This window comes from Pelobates fuscus, chromosome 1 (genome assembly GCF_036172605.1).
Source record: "Pelobates fuscus isolate aPelFus1 chromosome 1, aPelFus1.pri, whole genome shotgun sequence".
In the NCBI taxonomy this organism is placed as follows: domain Eukaryota; kingdom Metazoa; phylum Chordata; class Amphibia; order Anura; family Pelobatidae; genus Pelobates; species Pelobates fuscus.
Window position 1 is genome coordinate 194,292,023 of NC_086317.1, and position 19,658 is coordinate 194,311,680.

Sequence of the window (19,658 nt, forward strand, 5' to 3'; positions counted from 1 at the left end):
ATATGGCTTGTTGGGGTTTGTGTAAGTAAAATACTTCAGTGTCTTGAAAACTTTAGTTTGAGGACCTGAAAATATTCTTCATATAATAAAATCAGCTCCTCTCCAACAGGTTCCATAGAACATATAATGTGTAGTGTTTTTTTTTCAAGGTTTCATTTTCAGTAGATACAAAAGATAGATTGCAAAATTTCATAAAAAGCTAATCTTTCCCCATATTGCATGGTTGGAGTCAGTTAAAACATGTTTTTATTTTTTAACGATTCCTTTTATTATTTTTAACAATTTAGTAGATATATCCATGCATATTTTTTCCCTGCATTTTTCTGGGGGGTGGGATGGGGGGGGGGGGGGGGGGGGGGGAGGGTATAAGAAAAAACAGCTTGTAAAACGGAAAGTGTGTGCCAGGGAATATACCAATTATAGGCCTCTGTGCTGGATCCAGTGGTGGAACAATAGGGGTCGCTAAAGTTGAGCGTGCAACCAGGTCCTCTGTGTTCTGCCCGTCACAGGGAACCAAGAGCCGGTCAGCTGGCACCCATAGGGCACCTCACAAGGTCTGCACTATGGCAGAGTAGACACCTACCTTGTATGTCTGTGTCTGTCTGTATGTGTGTGTCTGTATGCATGTATGTCTGTCTGTCTGTGTATGTATGTCTATGTATGTATGTCTGTATGTGTATGTCTGTATGCATGTATGTCTATGTATGTATGTCTGTATGCATGTATGTCTATGTATGTATGTATGTCTGTGTGTATGTCTATGTCTGTCTGTCTGTATGTATGTCTGTGTGTCTGTATGCATGTATGTGTATGTATGTCTGTCTGTCTGCATGTATGTCTGTGTATGTATGTCTGTCTGGATGCATGCATGTCTGTCTGTATGTCTATGTCTGTCTGTCTGTATGCGTGTATGTCTGTCTGTATGCATGTATGTCTGTGTGCCTGGATGCATGTATGTCTGTCTGTGTATGTATGTCTGTCTGTGTATGTCTGTGTATGTATGTCTGTCTGCATGCATGTATGTCTGTCCATATGTATGTAGGTATGTATATCTATGTATGTATATATGTATGTCTGTATGTCAGTATGAATCTATGTCTGCATATCATTATGAACGTGTGTATGTGTGTATGGATGTCTGTATGCATGTATGTCTGTCAGTATGTCTGTATATATGCATGTATGTCAGTCTGTATGTATGTATGTATGTCTGTATGCCATTATGAATGTATGTCTGTGTATGTCTGTATGCCATTATGAATGTATGTGTGTATGGATGTCAGTGTCTGTATGTATGAATGTGTGTGTGTGTGTATGTATGTATGTCGGTGTCTGTATGTATGTATGTGTCTTTATGTCCTCTTGCATGTGTGTCTGTATGTATGTTAGTATGTGTCTGTCTGTCACTATGTATGCCTGTGTGTATGTCTCAGTATGTGTGTGTCAGTATGTATGCCTGTATGCGTGTATGTTTGTTTCAGTATGTGTGTCTGTTAGTATGTATCTGTGTCCTTTTTGTATCAGTGTGTGCGTTTGTGTCTGTGTGTGGACCCAGTGGGCGGTATTTGGAGGCGGGCCCCAGACCCTGAGCTGAGTTAGGGGCCCCAAAATTTCTGGTGGCGGCCCTGGGTATGAGTGTACTGATATGCTGTGTTTGGTTTTCGCCAAATGTGGCACTGTGCATTATAGCCAAACATCTCCGCTTTGGTCTTTCCAAAGGACATTGTTCCAGAAGTCTTATGGTTTGTTCAGATGCAACTTTGCAAACCTAAGCCATGTTGCCATGTTATTTTTAAAGAGAAGAAGCTTTCTCCTGACAACCCTTCCTAATAAGCCATACTTGTTCAGTATTGTTCTAATTGAACTGTCATGAAATGTAATATTTAACATGCTAACTGAGGCCTTTAGAGTCTGAGATGTAACTCTTTTTTTTTTCATAGTTTCACAGCTGAAAAGAGACTTGCATCCATCGAGCTCAGCCTTCCTCACATTAGTTTTTTGCTGTTGATCCAAAAGAAGGCAAAAAAATCCCAGTTTGAAGCACTTTCAGTTTTGCAACAAACTAGGAAAAACAAATCCTTCTTGACCCCATAATAACAGTCAGATTAATCCTTGGATCAAGAAGCTATTACCCTACATTGAAAAATTCTATCTTTGAATATTCTGTATTTGCAAGTATGCATCTAGTTGCTGTTTGAACTCCTTAACCCCTTAACGACGAGTGACGGACGAGGTCCGTCACTCAGGGGAATGCGTTAATGACGAGTGACGGACCTCGTCCGTCACCCGTTAAAATTAACCCCAGATCGCCGCAATCGCGGCGATCGTGGGGTTAATGGTGCTCCGGTCTGCCTCTGCATTAGAGGCAGACCGGGAGCACCGGATCGGGCTGTCAGAGTACATGTGCCCGCTCTGACAGCATGTCTGAGCGGGCACATGTGCTCTCTATACTCACCTCCGCCTCCCTGCACTTCCTGGTTCTGTGTGAAGTGCAGGGAGACGGATCTTCAGTGATCCTGCCCCCTGGTGGAAAAAAAAAATGGTAAAATTAAAATCCCACCCCCCTTTAACCCCCCTTTACCCATTTTAATAAAAAAATTAACCCCTTCCCTGCCAATTGATCACTGACTACAGTGAGCAATTGGCAGGGATTACATTTTACTAAGATCTGATTTTTTTTTTAACCCCTGAGGGTTAATTCTTTTTTTTTTTTAACCCTCAGGGGTTCAATTTATTTTATTAATTAATTTAAATATTTTAAAATTATAAATTTAGCTAGCTGGGGAGGGTGGAAGTTAGTGGGGAATTGGGGGATTTAGTATTACGCTAACTAGGGGTTAACGTTAAAAAAAGTTTAAAAATAAGCTTTAAAAAGTTAAAAAATTAAGTTAAAAAAAAGTTTTAATAACATTTAAGTAAAAAATTAAAAAAATAAACCCTTTACCCAGTCCAAATAAAAATTAACCCCTTCCCTGCCAGTCGATCACTGCCTACAGTGATCAAAATACAGATCACAGTATTATACTGTTCTAATTTTTTTTTTTAACCCCTGACGATTAACTTTTATTTATTTTTTAACCCTCAGGGGTTAAATTTATTTAATTAACTAATTTAAATATTGTATAATTAAATATTTTGCTAGCTGGGGTGGGTGGGAGTTATGGGAAAATGGGGAATTTACTGTTAGTGCTGCTTACTGCTAGTTAGGGGTTAACGTAAAAAAAAAAGCTTAGAAAAATGTTAAATCTGTAAAAAAAAAAGTTTTACGAAAGTTTAGGAAACTTTAAAAAAATGAATAATCAAAACAAAAGTTTAAAAAATAGTTTTAAAAAGTAAAAAAAGTTTTAAAAAGTAAAAAAATACATTAAATAACGCTCATTACCACTACACCTGGTACAAGCTAGCGGAAAAATTATCCCACGCTAAGGTTCAAAATATGCCTTTTGAAATACCCTGGGATGTCTTCTTTAAGAAATGGTATGGCTTTATGGGGTATTTGGTTTATATAGCCTGGTAAAATACTCTAAAATGGGACATGGGCACAGCGTAAAAATGTAAAGTTTGAAAAAAATGGAATGGCTGTGTCCCAAATGTGCCCCTCCGATGTCCACATATACCTAGCAAAGGTACATACGGGGGTATTTTTGTACTCAGCAGACATAGCTGAGCAACATATGAAGTATTATACAGTGGTAGTACACATAAGGTTTGCAAAATATACTGTGCAAACTCACTTTGTGTGTCAAAAAGGCAGAAAAAAACGCTTATTACCACTACACCTGGTACAAGCTAGCGGAAAAATTATCCCACGCTAAGGTTCAAAATATGCCTTTTGAAATACCCTGGGATGTCTTCTTTAAGAAATGGTATGGCTTTATGGGGTATTTGGATTATATAGCCTGGTAAAATACTCTAAAATGGGACATGGGCACAGCGTAAAAATTCAAAATTTGAAAAAAAATGGAATGGCTGTGTCCCAAATGTGCCCCTCCGATGTCCACATATACCTGGCAAAGGTACATACGGGGGTATTTTTGTACTCAGCAGACATAGCTGAGCAAAATATGAAGTATTATACAGTGGTAGTACACATATGGTCTGCAAAATATACTGTGCAAACTCACTTTGTGTGTCAAAAAGGCAGAAAAAAACGCTTATAACCACTACACCTGGTACAAGCTAGCGGAAAATTTATCCCACGCTAAGGTTCAAAATATGCCTTTTGAAATACCCTGGGGTGTCTACTTTAAGAAATGGTAGGCCTTTGTGGGGTAGTTTGAATTTAAAACCTGCAAAGATGCTTGGAAATTGCACATAGGCCCGGCATCAAAATTCAAAGTTCGGTCAAAACTGATATGGCTTGGTCTCCTATATGGCACTGTAGCTTCACAAAATAGTGCCATAGACATACAATGGGGGTGTCCTTTTACTCAGAAGACTTAGCTGAGCATAATTTGGGGGGTTTGAACTTAGTGGCACACATGAAATATACAAAATGCCCAGCAAAAATGCAATCCGTATGTAAAAAATGCACAAAATTATTTTTTACCACATACTTTGGCATGTAATGGTAAAAAAATGGGGGCATGTTAAGGCACAATATGCACCTTATGAGATACCCTGGAGTGTCTTCTTTTACAAATGGTAGGCCTTTGTGGGGTGTTTTTGAACAGTCAAACTGTTATAATACCCCAAATGGAAGCATAGGCTCATTAAATCCGTCTCTCAAAATTCTACTGTGAATACTGAAAAGGACAGGTCTCCTGTATGGCACTGTAGCTTCACGAAATAGTGCCATAGACATACAATGGGGGTGTCCTTTTACTCAGAAGACTTAGCTGAGCATAATTTGGGGGGTTTGAACTTAGTGGCACACATGAAATATACAAAATGCCCAGCAAAAATGCAATCCGTATGTAAAATATGCACAAAATTATTTTTTACCACATACTTTGGCATGTAATGGTAAAAAAATGGGGGCATGTTAAGGCACAATATGCACCTTATGAGATACCCTGGAGTGTCTACTTTTACAAATGGTAGGCCTTTGTGGGGTTTTTTTGAACAGTCAAACTACTATAATACCCCAAATGGAAGCATAGGCTCATTAAATCCGTCTCTCAAAATTCTACTGTGAATACTGAAAAGGACAGGTCTCCTATATGGCACTGTAGCTTCACGAAATAGTGCCAAAGACATACAATGGGGGTACCGTTGTACTCAGCAGAAGTAACTAAACACATAATAAAACTTTGTACAGGAATAGCACACACCAACTTTACAAAATACACATGAGAAGTTCTTTGTTATAAGTTTGTGTGCGAGAACCCCCAAAAAACACAATTTTACTCCAATATTTAGCAGAGGTTGGCGGTGAAATGGCTACGTAGAAAGTGTCAAAACAACCTTAGGTAAATAGCCTGTGGTGTCTACTTTATATAAATATATACTTTTGTGTGGCAATTTTGTTTTCTTTTATGGCTATTAGGCTTACAAGACAAACATACCAAATTCTAAAATCGCTCCACATAAAAAGTTTATTTTACTCCTTGTGCTTTGTGACCTGTAACTACCAAAAAAAACTTAAAATCCCAGACACATTATATATTCTGTAATTCAGAACAACTAAATGAATTTATTTTTAATTACTTTCCTTAACCTGCACTAATTATGTACACATTATTATTGCAAAAACTGTAAAAAAACACACAAAAATTATTTTTTTTGCATATTTCTGTATTTTTTTTATAATAAATAAGCATTTATATATATATATATGTGTTACATCAAATTAAAGCCCTTTCTGTCCTTTAAAAAACGGTATATAATATGTGTCGGTGCAATAAATTAGTAAAATGCAAATTGCAGTTGAACGCAAATAGCAAAAAATGCAAAAAATGCCGTTGTCATTAAGTGAAAGACAAGTTTCTGAAGCTCTGTCCTTAAGGGGTTAAGGACCGCGGACGTACTATGTACGTCCAACAAAAAAATGGTCCTTAAGGACCGTGGACGTACCTAGTACGTCTGCGGCAAATATATTACTTATCCGATTGACGATCGGCTCCAAGATCATTGCTTATGTCTTTCCACCATGGAATGCTTCAGACCGGCAAACTGTGGCTTTTATAGACTTGGTCACACTTGCTTATGCTAAGATAATAAAGGTATGTATGCCAGTATGAATTAATGTATGTCTGTGTGTATGTATGTAATGTCAGTGTATGTATGTGTAAGTCCTCATGCATGTGTGTCTGTATGTATGTTAGTATGTGTCTATCTGTCACTATGTATGCCTGTGTGTCTGTATATGTGTGTATGTCTCAGTATGTGTGTGTCAGTACGTATGCCTATATGCGTGTATTTATGTTTCAGTATGTGTGTCTGTTAGTATGTATTTTTGTGTGTGTGTGTCTGTGTCCTTTTGTATCAGTGTGTGTTTTTGTGTCTGTGTGTATTCCTGTGGGTGGGATTTGGAGGCGGACCCTGTGGGCGGGATTGGAGGCCGGCCCCAGGGGGCCCAGACCCTGAGCTGAGTTAGGGGCCCCAAAATTTCTGGTGGCGGCTCTGTCATACAACACACTTGGCAGCACTTTTTTATCCAACAGTCTTGACTATAGTAATTTTTGAACATCGACAATTTTGGGTGCATACAGAGAGAATTTATATCTATATTATGTTTCTTAGAATATGTCCTCTCATTTAGGCATTTAGGGTTTTGATTTTGTTATCTAACTGTTATGTGTCAGTGTTATGCTATCCTGCCTTTGAATTTTTACACTATATGATTTTGAACTTATTTGAAAATGATCATATTACATATAGTTGATCTGACTTAATTAGCATATAACAAGAGAGAGACAGCCATACATAGGAACATATCTGTAGCGGAGCTCCCTGTACTCCCACTGGATACCTCTGCCAAGGATCACTTCCTAGCTGGAACCGAGGAAAACCTCAGCACTTCTGCCCCAGTCACTGTGGCTTGACTGGGGTCCTCCTGTAGCCTCTCTGTCCTGGAACAGGATAGGGGACTAGCTCTTTTCCCTCCCATGGACTGGACGAGACAAGGTCCTGGGAGCTGTAATCCTTACAAGGACATTCTCCTCTGAATCCTCCATGAGCTGGAACAAGGTGCTGAGCAGTGATTAGCCCTTTCCCCTCCCAGTAACTAGGAAACACATAGTTACATAGTTACATAGTTACATAGTTACATAGTTAGATAGCTGAAAAGAGACTTGCGTCCATCAAGTTCAGCCTTCCTCACACCTGTTTTTTGCTGTTGATCCAAAAGAGAAAAAAAAAAAACCCCAGTTTGAAGCACAATTTTGCAACAAGCTAGGACAAAAAATTCCTTATTGACCCCAGAATGGCAGTCAGATTTATCCTTGAATCAAGCAGTTATTACCCTACATTGAAAGATTATATCCTTGAATATTCTGTCTTTGCAAGTATGCATCTAGTAGCTGTTTGAACATCTGTATGGACTCTGATAAAACCACTTCTTCAGGCAGAGAATTCCACATCCTGATTGTTCTTACAGTAAAAAAACCTTTCCTTTGCCTTAGACGAAATCTTCTAGTTTTCTAGTTCTGGGAGTACAACTGATTTTAATGAGCCAAACTCTGCCTTTTATGCACAGACCCCAGCAGGGTTTCTCCATTGTATTCAACACAAGCCCCTCACAGGAATCTGTGGGCCTGGGAGATAATTGTGTTAAAGACAGGTAAGTTAATTATCTACCAGGAACAGAGGCAAACCCAAAAACATAAAACATAAAAATACCCCAAAACATCACAAAAATATACAGTAACCCCACAAATAATACACATCCAAATAGCGCTTAGATCCAGGCAGTGTAGGGGAAACGCCACTGTGTTAAAGTTCTGACCGGCCGCACACGTGGTCCTATGTCCAAAATAGTTCCAGGGAGTTTGATGCTTTTGCTGGTTAATTTTCAGGAGCTTTTGTGACTGTAATACGGGTGCTCCGCCTTGCTCTCAGGTAGCAGGACAGGGTTACTCCCGAACAGTGTCTCTGACCTGGACCATAGTCGGTGGGCAGGAGGCCAGTTTACACACTCATCCAGGAGTTCGTGGCAAATGTTCGTCCGAAGGAGCATTTGTCACAATATCCTTTTTCTTCCTTATTATTTATTTATAAAATATTTTAAGAGGAAGCATACATTGAGATTTCTCTAGTTTTCAAGTGTGTTCTATTCTATGTGTGAAAACATAACCTCTAACTTCTCTGTCATGCTTGGCTTCTTATTTACACTTTGTTATTTTTCCTAGATATCTGATGTTAATTATTACAGATTTTCAACATCGCATATATATCATTTTGCTTTAACCTTGGAAATGCAGAATTCCTCTATATCATGGGTCCTCAAACTCCGGCCCCCCAGATGTTGCTGAACTAAAACTCCCATGATTTTCTGGCTATCTATGTAATTCAAAAAATCATGGGAGTTATAGTTCAGCAACATCTGGGGGGCCGGAGTTTAAGGACCCCTGCTCTATATCAATCTCCTTGTTCATCGGAGGTTTGTTCAACCTAATCATTATAGAAGAAAAATAACCTTCTGATGTAAACTCCCCCTGCCAGTCTCTGCTATAACAATCTTCCTACAAGCAATCACATCTTCTTTGTTTTCTTTTTCTAAAGTGATGGATGCCATTACATTTTTACCATGTAATTTCCTGCTTATTTGGGCTATTTATTATACTTCTCCCCAGTGCTTATCCTCCTTTGCAGTCCATAAAACATGTCTGGATTTTACAAAATAAAGTAAAATAAAACACCCCAAAACTACACCAGTGGGAGCAGATGTAAGAATAAATATATAAATTACCTGTATACACCAAATATAGTAGATATATTAAGACTCCTCTAGGTCTTCTTACAACAACCAAATAAATATATCTACAGAAATAAACACAAACAAGCAACCGGTGGGAGGGGGGGTGGGGAGGGGGGGGGGGAGGTACTGTGTGATACACTATTTAAACTAGATGAAATATTGCACTAACAAGAGTATTTCGAGACATATCACACTATAACATGTATGTGAGATCTCTTCCTTCTTTCCCAAATATTGCTACAAAAAAAAAACAGCGCTTAATAATTAATCTAAAATGGCAAGGCAGCACTAGCTAAAAAGGGATTCCTCTAAAAACCCTTTAAAACAATTAGAGGATAAAACAGAGCAAAAATGTAGGGTGCGCCAACCAAGGGTGTCTCCAGATAATAAAAAATACAATAATAAAAACACAAACGTGAAACAAAACTACAGTGTAATATAAAATAAAAATGTGATGGGATACCAAGTAACAAGATACAATTCGAAGTACAGTAAAAAGGTGGTGGTCTTTCTGGTAACTGGTTCCTTTACAATATTGTTAGGTAGACCTCCACTTCGTAATGGTTTATAAAAGAAAGCAGAAAAAAAAACAAATAGTGCAATATATCTCTTAACCCCTTCAGGACGGATTCAATAGTGCACGTTCTGATCAAAACAAAACGTAAACAAAAACTAGAATTTGCGCTATATGTCTGTTCACCCGTAGTTCCCCTCTTTCATATTATATGCACCCACACTTATTATATATCATTTTGTTCAGGAGAAACAGGGCTTTAATTTATCATTAACTATTCATATATGGAACATAATTCATTATGAATAAAATTGTAAAAAAATGTGAGAATATAAGATTTTTTTTTACATTTGTATTTCCGTCTGACATTTTAGCTGTGAATGTCATAATACTGTTTTACTGCACAAAAATGCACATATTTGTAATCAGCGATGTGTCACGAGTACAACAGTACCCCCCATTAACAGGTTTTATGTTGTTTTGGAAAGTTACAGGGTCAAATATAGAACGTTCCATTTTCAAATAGAAATTTGCCAGATTGGTAATGTTACCTTTGAGACGGTGTGGTAGCCCAGCAATGAGAATTACCCCCATAATGGCATACCATTTGAAAAAGTAGACAACCAAAGGTATTGAAAGTGGGGTATGTTTAGTCTTTTTTAGTAGCCACTTAGTCACAAACACTGGCCAAAGTTAGCGTTCATATTTGTTTTTGTGTTAAAAAAGCAAAAAACGAATATTTGGCCAGTGTTTGTGACTAAGTGGCTACTAAGAAAGACTGGACATACCCCACTTGCAATACCTTGGGTTGGCTACTTTTGCAAATGGTATGCCATCATGGGGGTGATTCTCATTCCTGGGCTACCATACGCTCTCAAAGGCAACATAACCAATCTGGCAAATTTCAATGTCAAAAAAATGAAATGCAAGCCTTATATGTGACTCTCTAACTTTCCAAAACACCATGAAACCTGTACATGGGGGGTACTGTTATTCTCGGGAGACTTCACTAAACACAAATATTAGTGTTTTAAAACAGTAAAACATATTACAACAATAATATAGTCCATAAAAGTGCCGTTCATTTGTAAAAAATGCAAAAAATGTCACTTTTACTTAAAATATCATCGTTGTAATACAATTTACCAATTTGAAACACTAATATTTGAGTTCAGCGAAGTCTCCCGAGTAAAACAGTACCCCCCATGTACAGGTTTTATGTTGTCTTGGAGAGTTACAGGGTCAAATATAGTGCTTGCAAATTAAATTCTCAGCACTTTCTCCCTGTGTTGTCAGGTATGTCAATCAAATTTTAATTAATCAAATCACCTAATTATGTTAAAAGATTACTTAAATATACACGTAGAATTTTAATATATATGCATTTATAGGTATTTAAATTCTACGTGTATACTAATGTAATCTTTTATGTAATTATATGTATTTATCTATATATATATATTTGCGGTTATTTGCATTTTATATATAGATAGATATATATAGAATGTCATTCTAAGTGTATTCTGTTTCCAATATATATATATTAATAACAAAATACAGTTAGAATGAAATTATTATTTTATTTATTTATTATTGTAATTATACGTATTTATATATATAATATATGTGTATATATCTATTATATATATAATATATGTATATTATATATATGTAACGTCATTCTAAGTGTATTTTAATACTAATATATATACTAATATTAGTATTAAAATACAGTATGTATGACGTTAAATATATATAATATACATATATATTATATATATATAATATATATGTATATATTATAAATATAAAAATGCATTTATTTTATTTTATAACCTGTCTAATATTTTTTTTTTACACCTCCTACCAGCAGGGGGACTGTCTAATATTTTAGACAGTCCCCCTGCTGGCAGATCCACAGCCAGCTTTAGGGGGCCATGTGATCCACCTTTGACAGATACAAGTACATTCATTAGTTGAAACAGGCAAATTATTTGCTCAGGAGCCCAAATAACAACCAATTATATATCAGCTAATATAGAGCAGATCACTGATGTTCGATTATAGCAAAACGATTGTCATGTCAGAACGCTTGGAAATAAATGTAGTAATTTTCAGGTAGAGATAATTGGGTTGATCTTTGATTTTTCATAAAAACATTTGTGCATATAGTGTTTGCAGCAGGAGGACTTGTGGATGCATTCTTATTTTTTATAATCTGTTATAATTCTGTTATTCTATGTGTAACAATACCAAATTGCCATTTATTTACTGACAGGCCTGTGGAAATGTCACTGTTTGACACTATTAATCCATTTTTCTTTTATGATTAGAAACCTATTGTGTGAGCAGTCAGAACCGGGATTACCTTCTCAAATTAGCTTATATCAATTATATCTACATAGCTCTAGGCTATTCAAGACATTGAAAAATCACCATTAAAATGCAAAATCATTGGGCACCTGCTTCTGCTTTTTCATTCAAGTACTTACATTGTTCACTTATTTCCATCATGCAACATGCTTCATATCCAATATTCTCTTGTCCGTTTCAATTTTTTATGTCTTTGACTCTACCCCATACTTTTAAAGTCTAATTCTGATTTATCAAGCTGTTAATGATCAAACTAATTGTTATCATTGATGTAAAAGGAACACTATAGAGTTATGAATACAAACCTGTATAACTAATGCTAATGTTTTCTTATCTGGAAGAAAGCCACTAGAGGTGGATTAACCCTTTCTCTGACACTGCAATGTTTTACATTGCTGGGTTAAATGAACCGGGGCACTGCACCTATAAAACTTCAATAAGATGAAGTGGTCTGGGTGCCTTTACCAAGACTGAAGACCTAATTTGGTGCACAGTTTGCTGCATGTAATCATATCTGGAAGAGTTGTTCCAGGGTGTCCATATTGTTATAATGAACAGAAGTATAGCAAACTCATGAGGTGGCCAGGTATAAGTTTTTTACTTGTGCCCCCTAATCCTTTCCCCACAAAACATTAGATTTCCATAGTACCAAAAACCCACCGACTTCGGAACAATACCTTCAGGTTTTTTATTACTCTAGTGAAAATGCAAAGTGGATATTAAATTTAAGGCCAGAGTAGCCAAACTGAAAGTTTAGCTGACTTGGAGAATTATTGCAGTTTGGCTATTTTGACCTTAAATTAGAATTCACTTTGAATTCTTACTTTAGTAAATAACCTTGTCAGTGACATACCTGACCTCGTTGGTGGGATATACACTGACTTACACACTGAAACATGCATACACTCCCTGACATAAACTCACACATGCGCATACATTCACAGACACAAACAGTGACCATACACACACTGACACAAATACACTGAATCAAAAACAAATATACACACACTCACTGAAGTACAGAGACTGACCTATACACATAAAAAACTGACACACTGGTCTGCACACACATACATTGACACAGACCCGTACAGACTTACTCTTTGGCACAGATACAGACCTGTACACACTTACACATTCGCTGACACAAATCAATGCACACACTTACTAAGATAGATTCTGACGCATGCACAGACAGAAACCACTATGCTTTTTAGATTTGCAATAGTTTCCATTTGCACTTTTTGTGAACACACAGCTGGAAAATTAGAGTCCTATTTTGGGTCTTATTTTGTCTGCCCAATGCTATTATTACTGGCTTTTAGAAGTGGTCATATTAGTAGGAATCTGTATGTGCAGTGTTTCTGCCAGGGGGTATTTGGAACTCTGTTCTAGGCTGCTTAAAGGACCACTCTAGGCATCCAGACCACTTCAGCTTAATGAGGTGGTCCGGGTGCCAGATCCCTCTAGGATTAACCCTTTTTTTTTATAAACATAGCAGTTTCTCTGAGGGTTAATCCAGCCTCCTAAACCTCTAGTGGCTGTCTCATTGACAGCCGCTAGAGGCGCTTGCGTGCTTCTCACTGTGAAAATCACAGTGAGAGCACGCAAGCGTCCATAGGAAAGCATTGTAAATGCTTTCCTATGCGACCGGCTGAATGCGAGCGCGGCTCCTGCCGCGCATGCGCATTCATCCGATGACGTCGCAAGGAAGAAGGAGAGGAGGAGGAAAGCTCCCCGCCTGGCGCTGGAGAAAGAGGTAAGTTTAACCCCTTCCTCCCCCCAGAGCCCGGCGGGAGTGGGTCCCTGAGGGTGGGGGCACCCTCAGGGCACTCTAGTGCCAGGAAAACGAGTATGTTTTCCTGGCACTAGAGTGGTCCTTTAATGTCAATATTGTGGAAAGAATTACACCAGCGTGCACTGTCATCAGTGTGCACTGATGACAGACATTATCAGCTTCTATGCTTGCAGGCAGTGCCTGTAGGGTACTTCCCTTCTTTATTTCACCTTTTCCTATTGTCCCTGCTTCCCTGCAATGGTTGATGCATCCCACATATGTATATACATATACATTGTATATACATTGTCTACTATACTACATCTGACGTCATATAACCTTTTTCTGCTGCTAAGCATTGTGCCCACGTTTTAACTTAAAATTATTTTTAGAGGAGCACAATCAAATAAAAATTGGTCCATAGTCTTAAACCTCCCGAGCCTGAAAGACAATTCCTTATTGAAAAAAAGGCTTCTACACAGGTGGACAGTGTAATATCTGCAAAACGACAGGACCACCATTTAGGAAAATTACAAGTTTTTACTCCTATAGGACAAAAAAAAGTTATAAGATCAAAGACTGCATCACATGTCACTCAAAACTGGTAATTTACCTGCTAGAGTGTGGATGCGGTCTCCAGTATGTGGGGCAAACTAGGAGAATGTTAAAAACAAGATTGAGAGAACATGTATACAATATAAAAATAATGTTTGTGAACCATACTTTATTGAAACATTTTATGAAGCGTCATGATAGTAACCCTAACACCCTCAATTATTGGGGCATACAATTGATTAAACTACCTTGGGGAGGAGATGATTTAATAAAAAAATTGACAAATCAGGAAATGTTCTGGATTTTTAACCATAAAACCCTAGTCCCTTTTGGTTTAAACGCAGAACTGGAATTAATCAATATTTTATGAACCCTACATAGGAATGTTTTTATTTATGGTACATTTATATATGATTCTCTATCTTTTAAATATAATAATTTTATATTTTTAACTTATTTTTCTTCTAGTGATTATTTAAGATTTTATATGTGTTACTTAGATTTTATGTTTTTTTTTTTGTTTTGTTTTTTTTAACTAGAGCAGTGTATCTTTCTTTACACTGCTCCTGGCCAAGCACTAGTATATATTATTATTTTTATTTATAGACACTGTAATATACATATTTTGTAACAGTATTTAACTTATTTGCAACAAAGTGAAATCACTGAATTTGTTTTAAATTGTATCTCTGTATGTATACTTATGAGATCCAAAGGACTAACTTTATATTATATATATTACATTTGAAGTCTATATCTGCATACAAATGTCAAAAATTTCAATAATAAGGAACAAAATACATAAAAAGCTCTGCCCTAGCAAAACTAAAAGTACATAGTAGATATTTGTAAGAACATTTAGCTTCAAAAACATGTTTACTGACAATATGAATGAGGATTATGTGAAGTAAGACACATTAAAAGCTCTGTCCTAGCAGAGATACAGTTGCAAGAAAAAGTATGTGAACCCTTTGGAATGTGAATGTTTACATGGTGTGTTCAATAAAAACATGGCAACATTTCATTATTTGTGTGTTATTAGTTTAAGCAGACTGTGATTGTCTATTGTTGTGACTTAGATGATGATCAGGTCACATTTTATGACCAATTTGTGCAGAAATCCATATCATTCCAAAGGGTTCACATACTTTTTCTTGCAACTGTATAAATCACAATCAAAACAAATAACTGTGTATAGTGCACTTCAGTATATAAAAAATAGAAAAAAATAGAGAAGGTGCTACACACTCTAGTGAGTATCTCTCTCACCCACTAAAAATAATTTATACACACAAAACACAGTAGTAGGGTTGTGTTAGTGTTACACTTACCCCAAATGCAGTCATAATTAAATAGATGTATAAACATGTAAGAAAAGAGAAATGGCCATATGGTGTAAGTCCATATAACAAAGTGCAATGGTATGTAAGTGAGAGTGTGCCAACTCACATGGAAGAGAGCCTCAAGGGGACAGGCTCAAATCACAACAGCATATGTGTTGTATGGTGACACCATACCTCATCACTTCCCCACGATATATCCTTAGGACGTAGAAATAGATAGAAAGCAAAAAAAAAAAAAAAAGCTATGGGTGTAGGATGTCTATGCATTCAGATGGTGAAAAGAATTAATGCAAATTATAGCTCACCATTTACAGCGCCACTGAAACCTGGCTCGGAGTATAATCACTTAGGTGTCTGTAAAGGGGACACCACCCTTCTTGAGAATCAGGTAGTGGATGGAACTAAAAAAAACTATTTATTAATATACACAAATAAAAGATATATAAACCAAAAGGTAATTATCTAAATCATAATAAAAATACATTATTTGAAAATGTCCATAGAATCGTTTTAAAATCTTTGTAGGGAAATGTCCTTAAAAAGATTTTACACAAGTATTGGCCCATTTTAATAATATTAAATTGTAGACCGAAAATTGTATACAGAGGAGTACCAAATTTGAAGGATAACTTGGTACGGAACCATATTAGCCATACAGTAACTAAACAAAGTAAGTTTAATTAACCTATTGGTTTCTATGGATGTGGTATATGTGGGGCCTGTAGAAATATGGGAAACAAGAAAATATTTTTAAATTAATTTACAAATCCTCAGAGAGACACAGAAACATATTGTATTAAGGGCTTGATCACTCGTCACTCTAAAAAGGTAATTTATTTAATATAATGCACGTGTGGAGTAGGATATGTGGAAACATGTTCGAAACATAAAAAACGGATTTGAGAAACATAGTCTCTCACTACATTTTAAACAGAAACATAACCAAGATCCCACTAAACTCCGTTTTATGGGTATTCAATTAATTATGACAAACGAGAAGGAGGAGGGGGGAGTGATTTAATTAAGAAGATGGGTCAATGTGAGATGAAATGGATTTTCAGTTTAGGAACATTACTACCATTTTGTCTCAATATTGACTTTGAAATTTGTCGTTTATTGTAAATAGAAATAATTTTAGAGGTTTATGCAAAAAGGAATGTAATCTAATCATCCTAAATAATGCAGAATTCCTGGTGGTCACCACTGAAGCTGCATTATTTAGGATGATTAGATTACATTCCTTTTTGTATAGGAGGAGGTTGTTTTATTAATTGAGAATGTCTCTACAAATGAATATGGGGATTTAATTTAAAATTTTATATATATATTTATATACTCTTTTATATAATAATGTTCTAATGGAATCTATAGGAATAAAATAAAATCTAGGTTTAAGGGAGTTCCTATGTGAAAAGAGGGAGCAAGTCTAATTGGGCAAAGTTGTCACTGCAGAAAGTTGCATTCAAAGAGTTTTGAATTTGCTGAAAATAAAGCAGGAAAAAAAAACTATGAAATGCACTTAAGATATGTTATTTCCACAATTGTTCCTGTTATTTCCACAACTGTGCCTTTTAAGATTATCAATAATTTATGTGTCTTTTTTTCCCTACAGTTTGTTCCCTTTCGGGATTACGTTGACCGTACAGGAAATCATGTGCTCAGTATGGCACGCCTTGCAAAAGATGTTCTTGCTGAAATTCCAGATCAGCTGATTTCTTACATGAAGGGGAGAGGTATCAAACCGAGTACAGCGCCTCCTCCATACACTCCAGAAGGACTACAGTCTCAAATCTGATGATACGTTTGCCAGAACAATTCCATACTTATGTGGATGTGGTCTTTAAGCGGAACCTGTTTAAAGCAGCTGACTTGGTCCTTGGGAGGAAATCCACTCTCTTTCTGACTCCTGTGAGAATACCTTGGCATTCCCTTGCCTACATTTGCCCTTCTTCTATATCTAGCCAGTGGCAGACATGATGTTCAGGGAATAAATCCATTCTCTTGCTGGTTTCTGACTGATGGACAGAGATGTGTTTCCAATGTTCCACAGATATTTAACGAGTTAAGAAGTGGGAGGAGGGTAGTCTTACCCATTGACCTAACCTAATGTCTTCCCCATTAATGGCCACATGATGGTCAATGTATGTTTAATAATGTGTTCTATTTGTAATTCTTGAATTTTTGATATTGTTATGATACCCCTTTAGTTAGGCCTTTCCCTAAATTTCAACTGGATTCAATGTATAAAGGCAGAATAATAAAATATAATCTATTGACTAGTGATACAGAAAACCAAAACACCATTAAAGATCATGTTCATCTAAAGGGATACTTCAGGCTGGAGTTAACCCACTTTTTGAATCCATTTCAGAGATAATTTTTTTTTTTACAATTGGAAATAACAGCAACAATAAAGATACTACCATTTTAAAGCACCTTGCATTTCAATTGTAGGCATTACGCAACCTTTATAGTGATATCAGCAAAAAGCACAAAATAATTGAGATCACTCAAAACACTCTGCTACTACAATTAATTTCAGTACTGTGCTGTTGCATTCCAAAACGCTCTTGCTAGTCAGAAGGAATTTATGGTACATATACAAATATTACTGTATGGGTCAGTTCTAAACAGATTTACAGGTACTTGTGCAATGACCTGCTAACTGCTTCTCATTTATGAGTGCTGCTCAGTGGTATTTTTTATGAATGAACAGCAGTCATTGGATCATTGCGTAACTCTGCATGATTCTGTTCCCATAGATACTTAAGTTAGAGATGTACAAGTTTTTTCTAAATATAATTTGCCTCCCTCTTTTTGATCTAAGCAGTAGACAAAAAACGTATGCTATTGTGCAATATCTGGGGGAAAAACTTGAATTTGGCTGATTTATTTGCATAATGCTACTTTACTTGCATTTCTTCACATTAGGTGTCTGTATTGTCTCTTTAAGTCAATTTTATTTTGACATCAGATTAATTTGCCACATTAATGCCCTATACAAATCCATATTGCCTATATGAATCTGCATGTTTAACTGTGTAACTCCATCAAAGGCATGCAAGGCTTGTTTAGTAATCAGATTTACACATTAAGATGCAAGCCAGGCATTCCTGGTGGTTGACATGACCCTTTGACTGTGTTGTGATTCAAGCTCAATGCATGCTTGTACCATGTTATGTGATTCACATTTATTGCTCCAATGTAACTTCTTAGAGGTTGGTGGAAGACTATGGTCAAGACTTGACACATGTTTATTACTTATATTGCATTTATTGAGGTATTCAAATCACAGAAGGTAATAACAAATTTATTATATTTCAAATATGATACATTTAGAAATATGGGGATATTGAAAAAATATTTTTTCGTTACATTTTACTATTATTATTATTATTGCCATTTAATTAGCCCCAACAGATTCCAAAGCACTTTATAATATTATGAGAGGCGGGATTTACAAGGACAATTACAAGAAAACTTACAGGAACGATAGGTTGAAGAGGACCCTGCTCAAACGAGCTTACAGTCTATAGGAGGTGGGGTATAAAACATGTTAGGACAGGGAATAGCAATCAAATAAGGTGGGAGTGAAGCAGAGTTGGAGGAGAGAGTAAATTGCTGCCCTTTAGGAGAGAGCAAGAGACAGGTATGTGAGGTAGAGGTTACTCTGGGAGGCCATAAGCTTTCCTAAAGAGATGGGTTTTAAGGCACTTCTTAAACGATTGAAGACTAGGAGAGAGTCCGATGGCAGAAGGCAGGCTATTCCATAGGAAGGGAGCCGCCCACGAGAAGTCCTCCAAGTTTGAGTTGGCCACACGGGTGTGAGCAGCGGACAGGGGAAGGTCATGGGCAGAGCAGAGACAGAGAAAGGGCATACCTATGGATCTGTGAAGAGATATAAGAGGGGTTAGAATTGTTCAGTGCTTTATAGGTAGGGGTTAGCACTTTGAATTGACTCCAATAGGATGCAGGAAGCCAATGTAAGGACTGACAGAGGTGTGAGGTGTGAGAGAACCGACTAGAGAGGAAAATCAGTCTGGCAGCAGCATTCATTACAGACTGTAGTGGGACAATGCGGCTTTTGTGAAGACTGATTAGGAGAGGGTTACAATAATCCATGCAGGAAATTACTAGAGCACGGACAAGCTCCTTGGTGGCATCTTGTGTAAGAAAGGAGCGGATGCAGGCTATGTTTTTAAGATGGAATCTACAGGATTTGGCAACATATTGGCT

At 36.8% G+C, this 19,658-nt stretch overlaps 1 protein-coding gene across 2 annotated transcripts in view; it reads left to right on the forward strand.

Moving 5' to 3' along the window:
* CPNE5 (copine 5) overlaps positions 1 to 17,815 on the forward strand; it is a 417,182-nt gene extending 399,367 nt beyond the window's left edge. For both annotated transcript variants that reach the window (XM_063453199.1, XM_063453200.1), the window contains exon 21: positions 17,035 to 17,815. In XM_063453199.1, coding sequence (XP_063309269.1) covers positions 17,035 to 17,217 — 183 coding nt within the window. In that variant the 3' untranslated portion in view covers positions 17,218 to 17,815. The remainder of the gene's footprint in view (positions 1 to 17,034) is intronic.
* Positions 17,816 to 19,658: the final 1,843 nt, after the last annotated feature.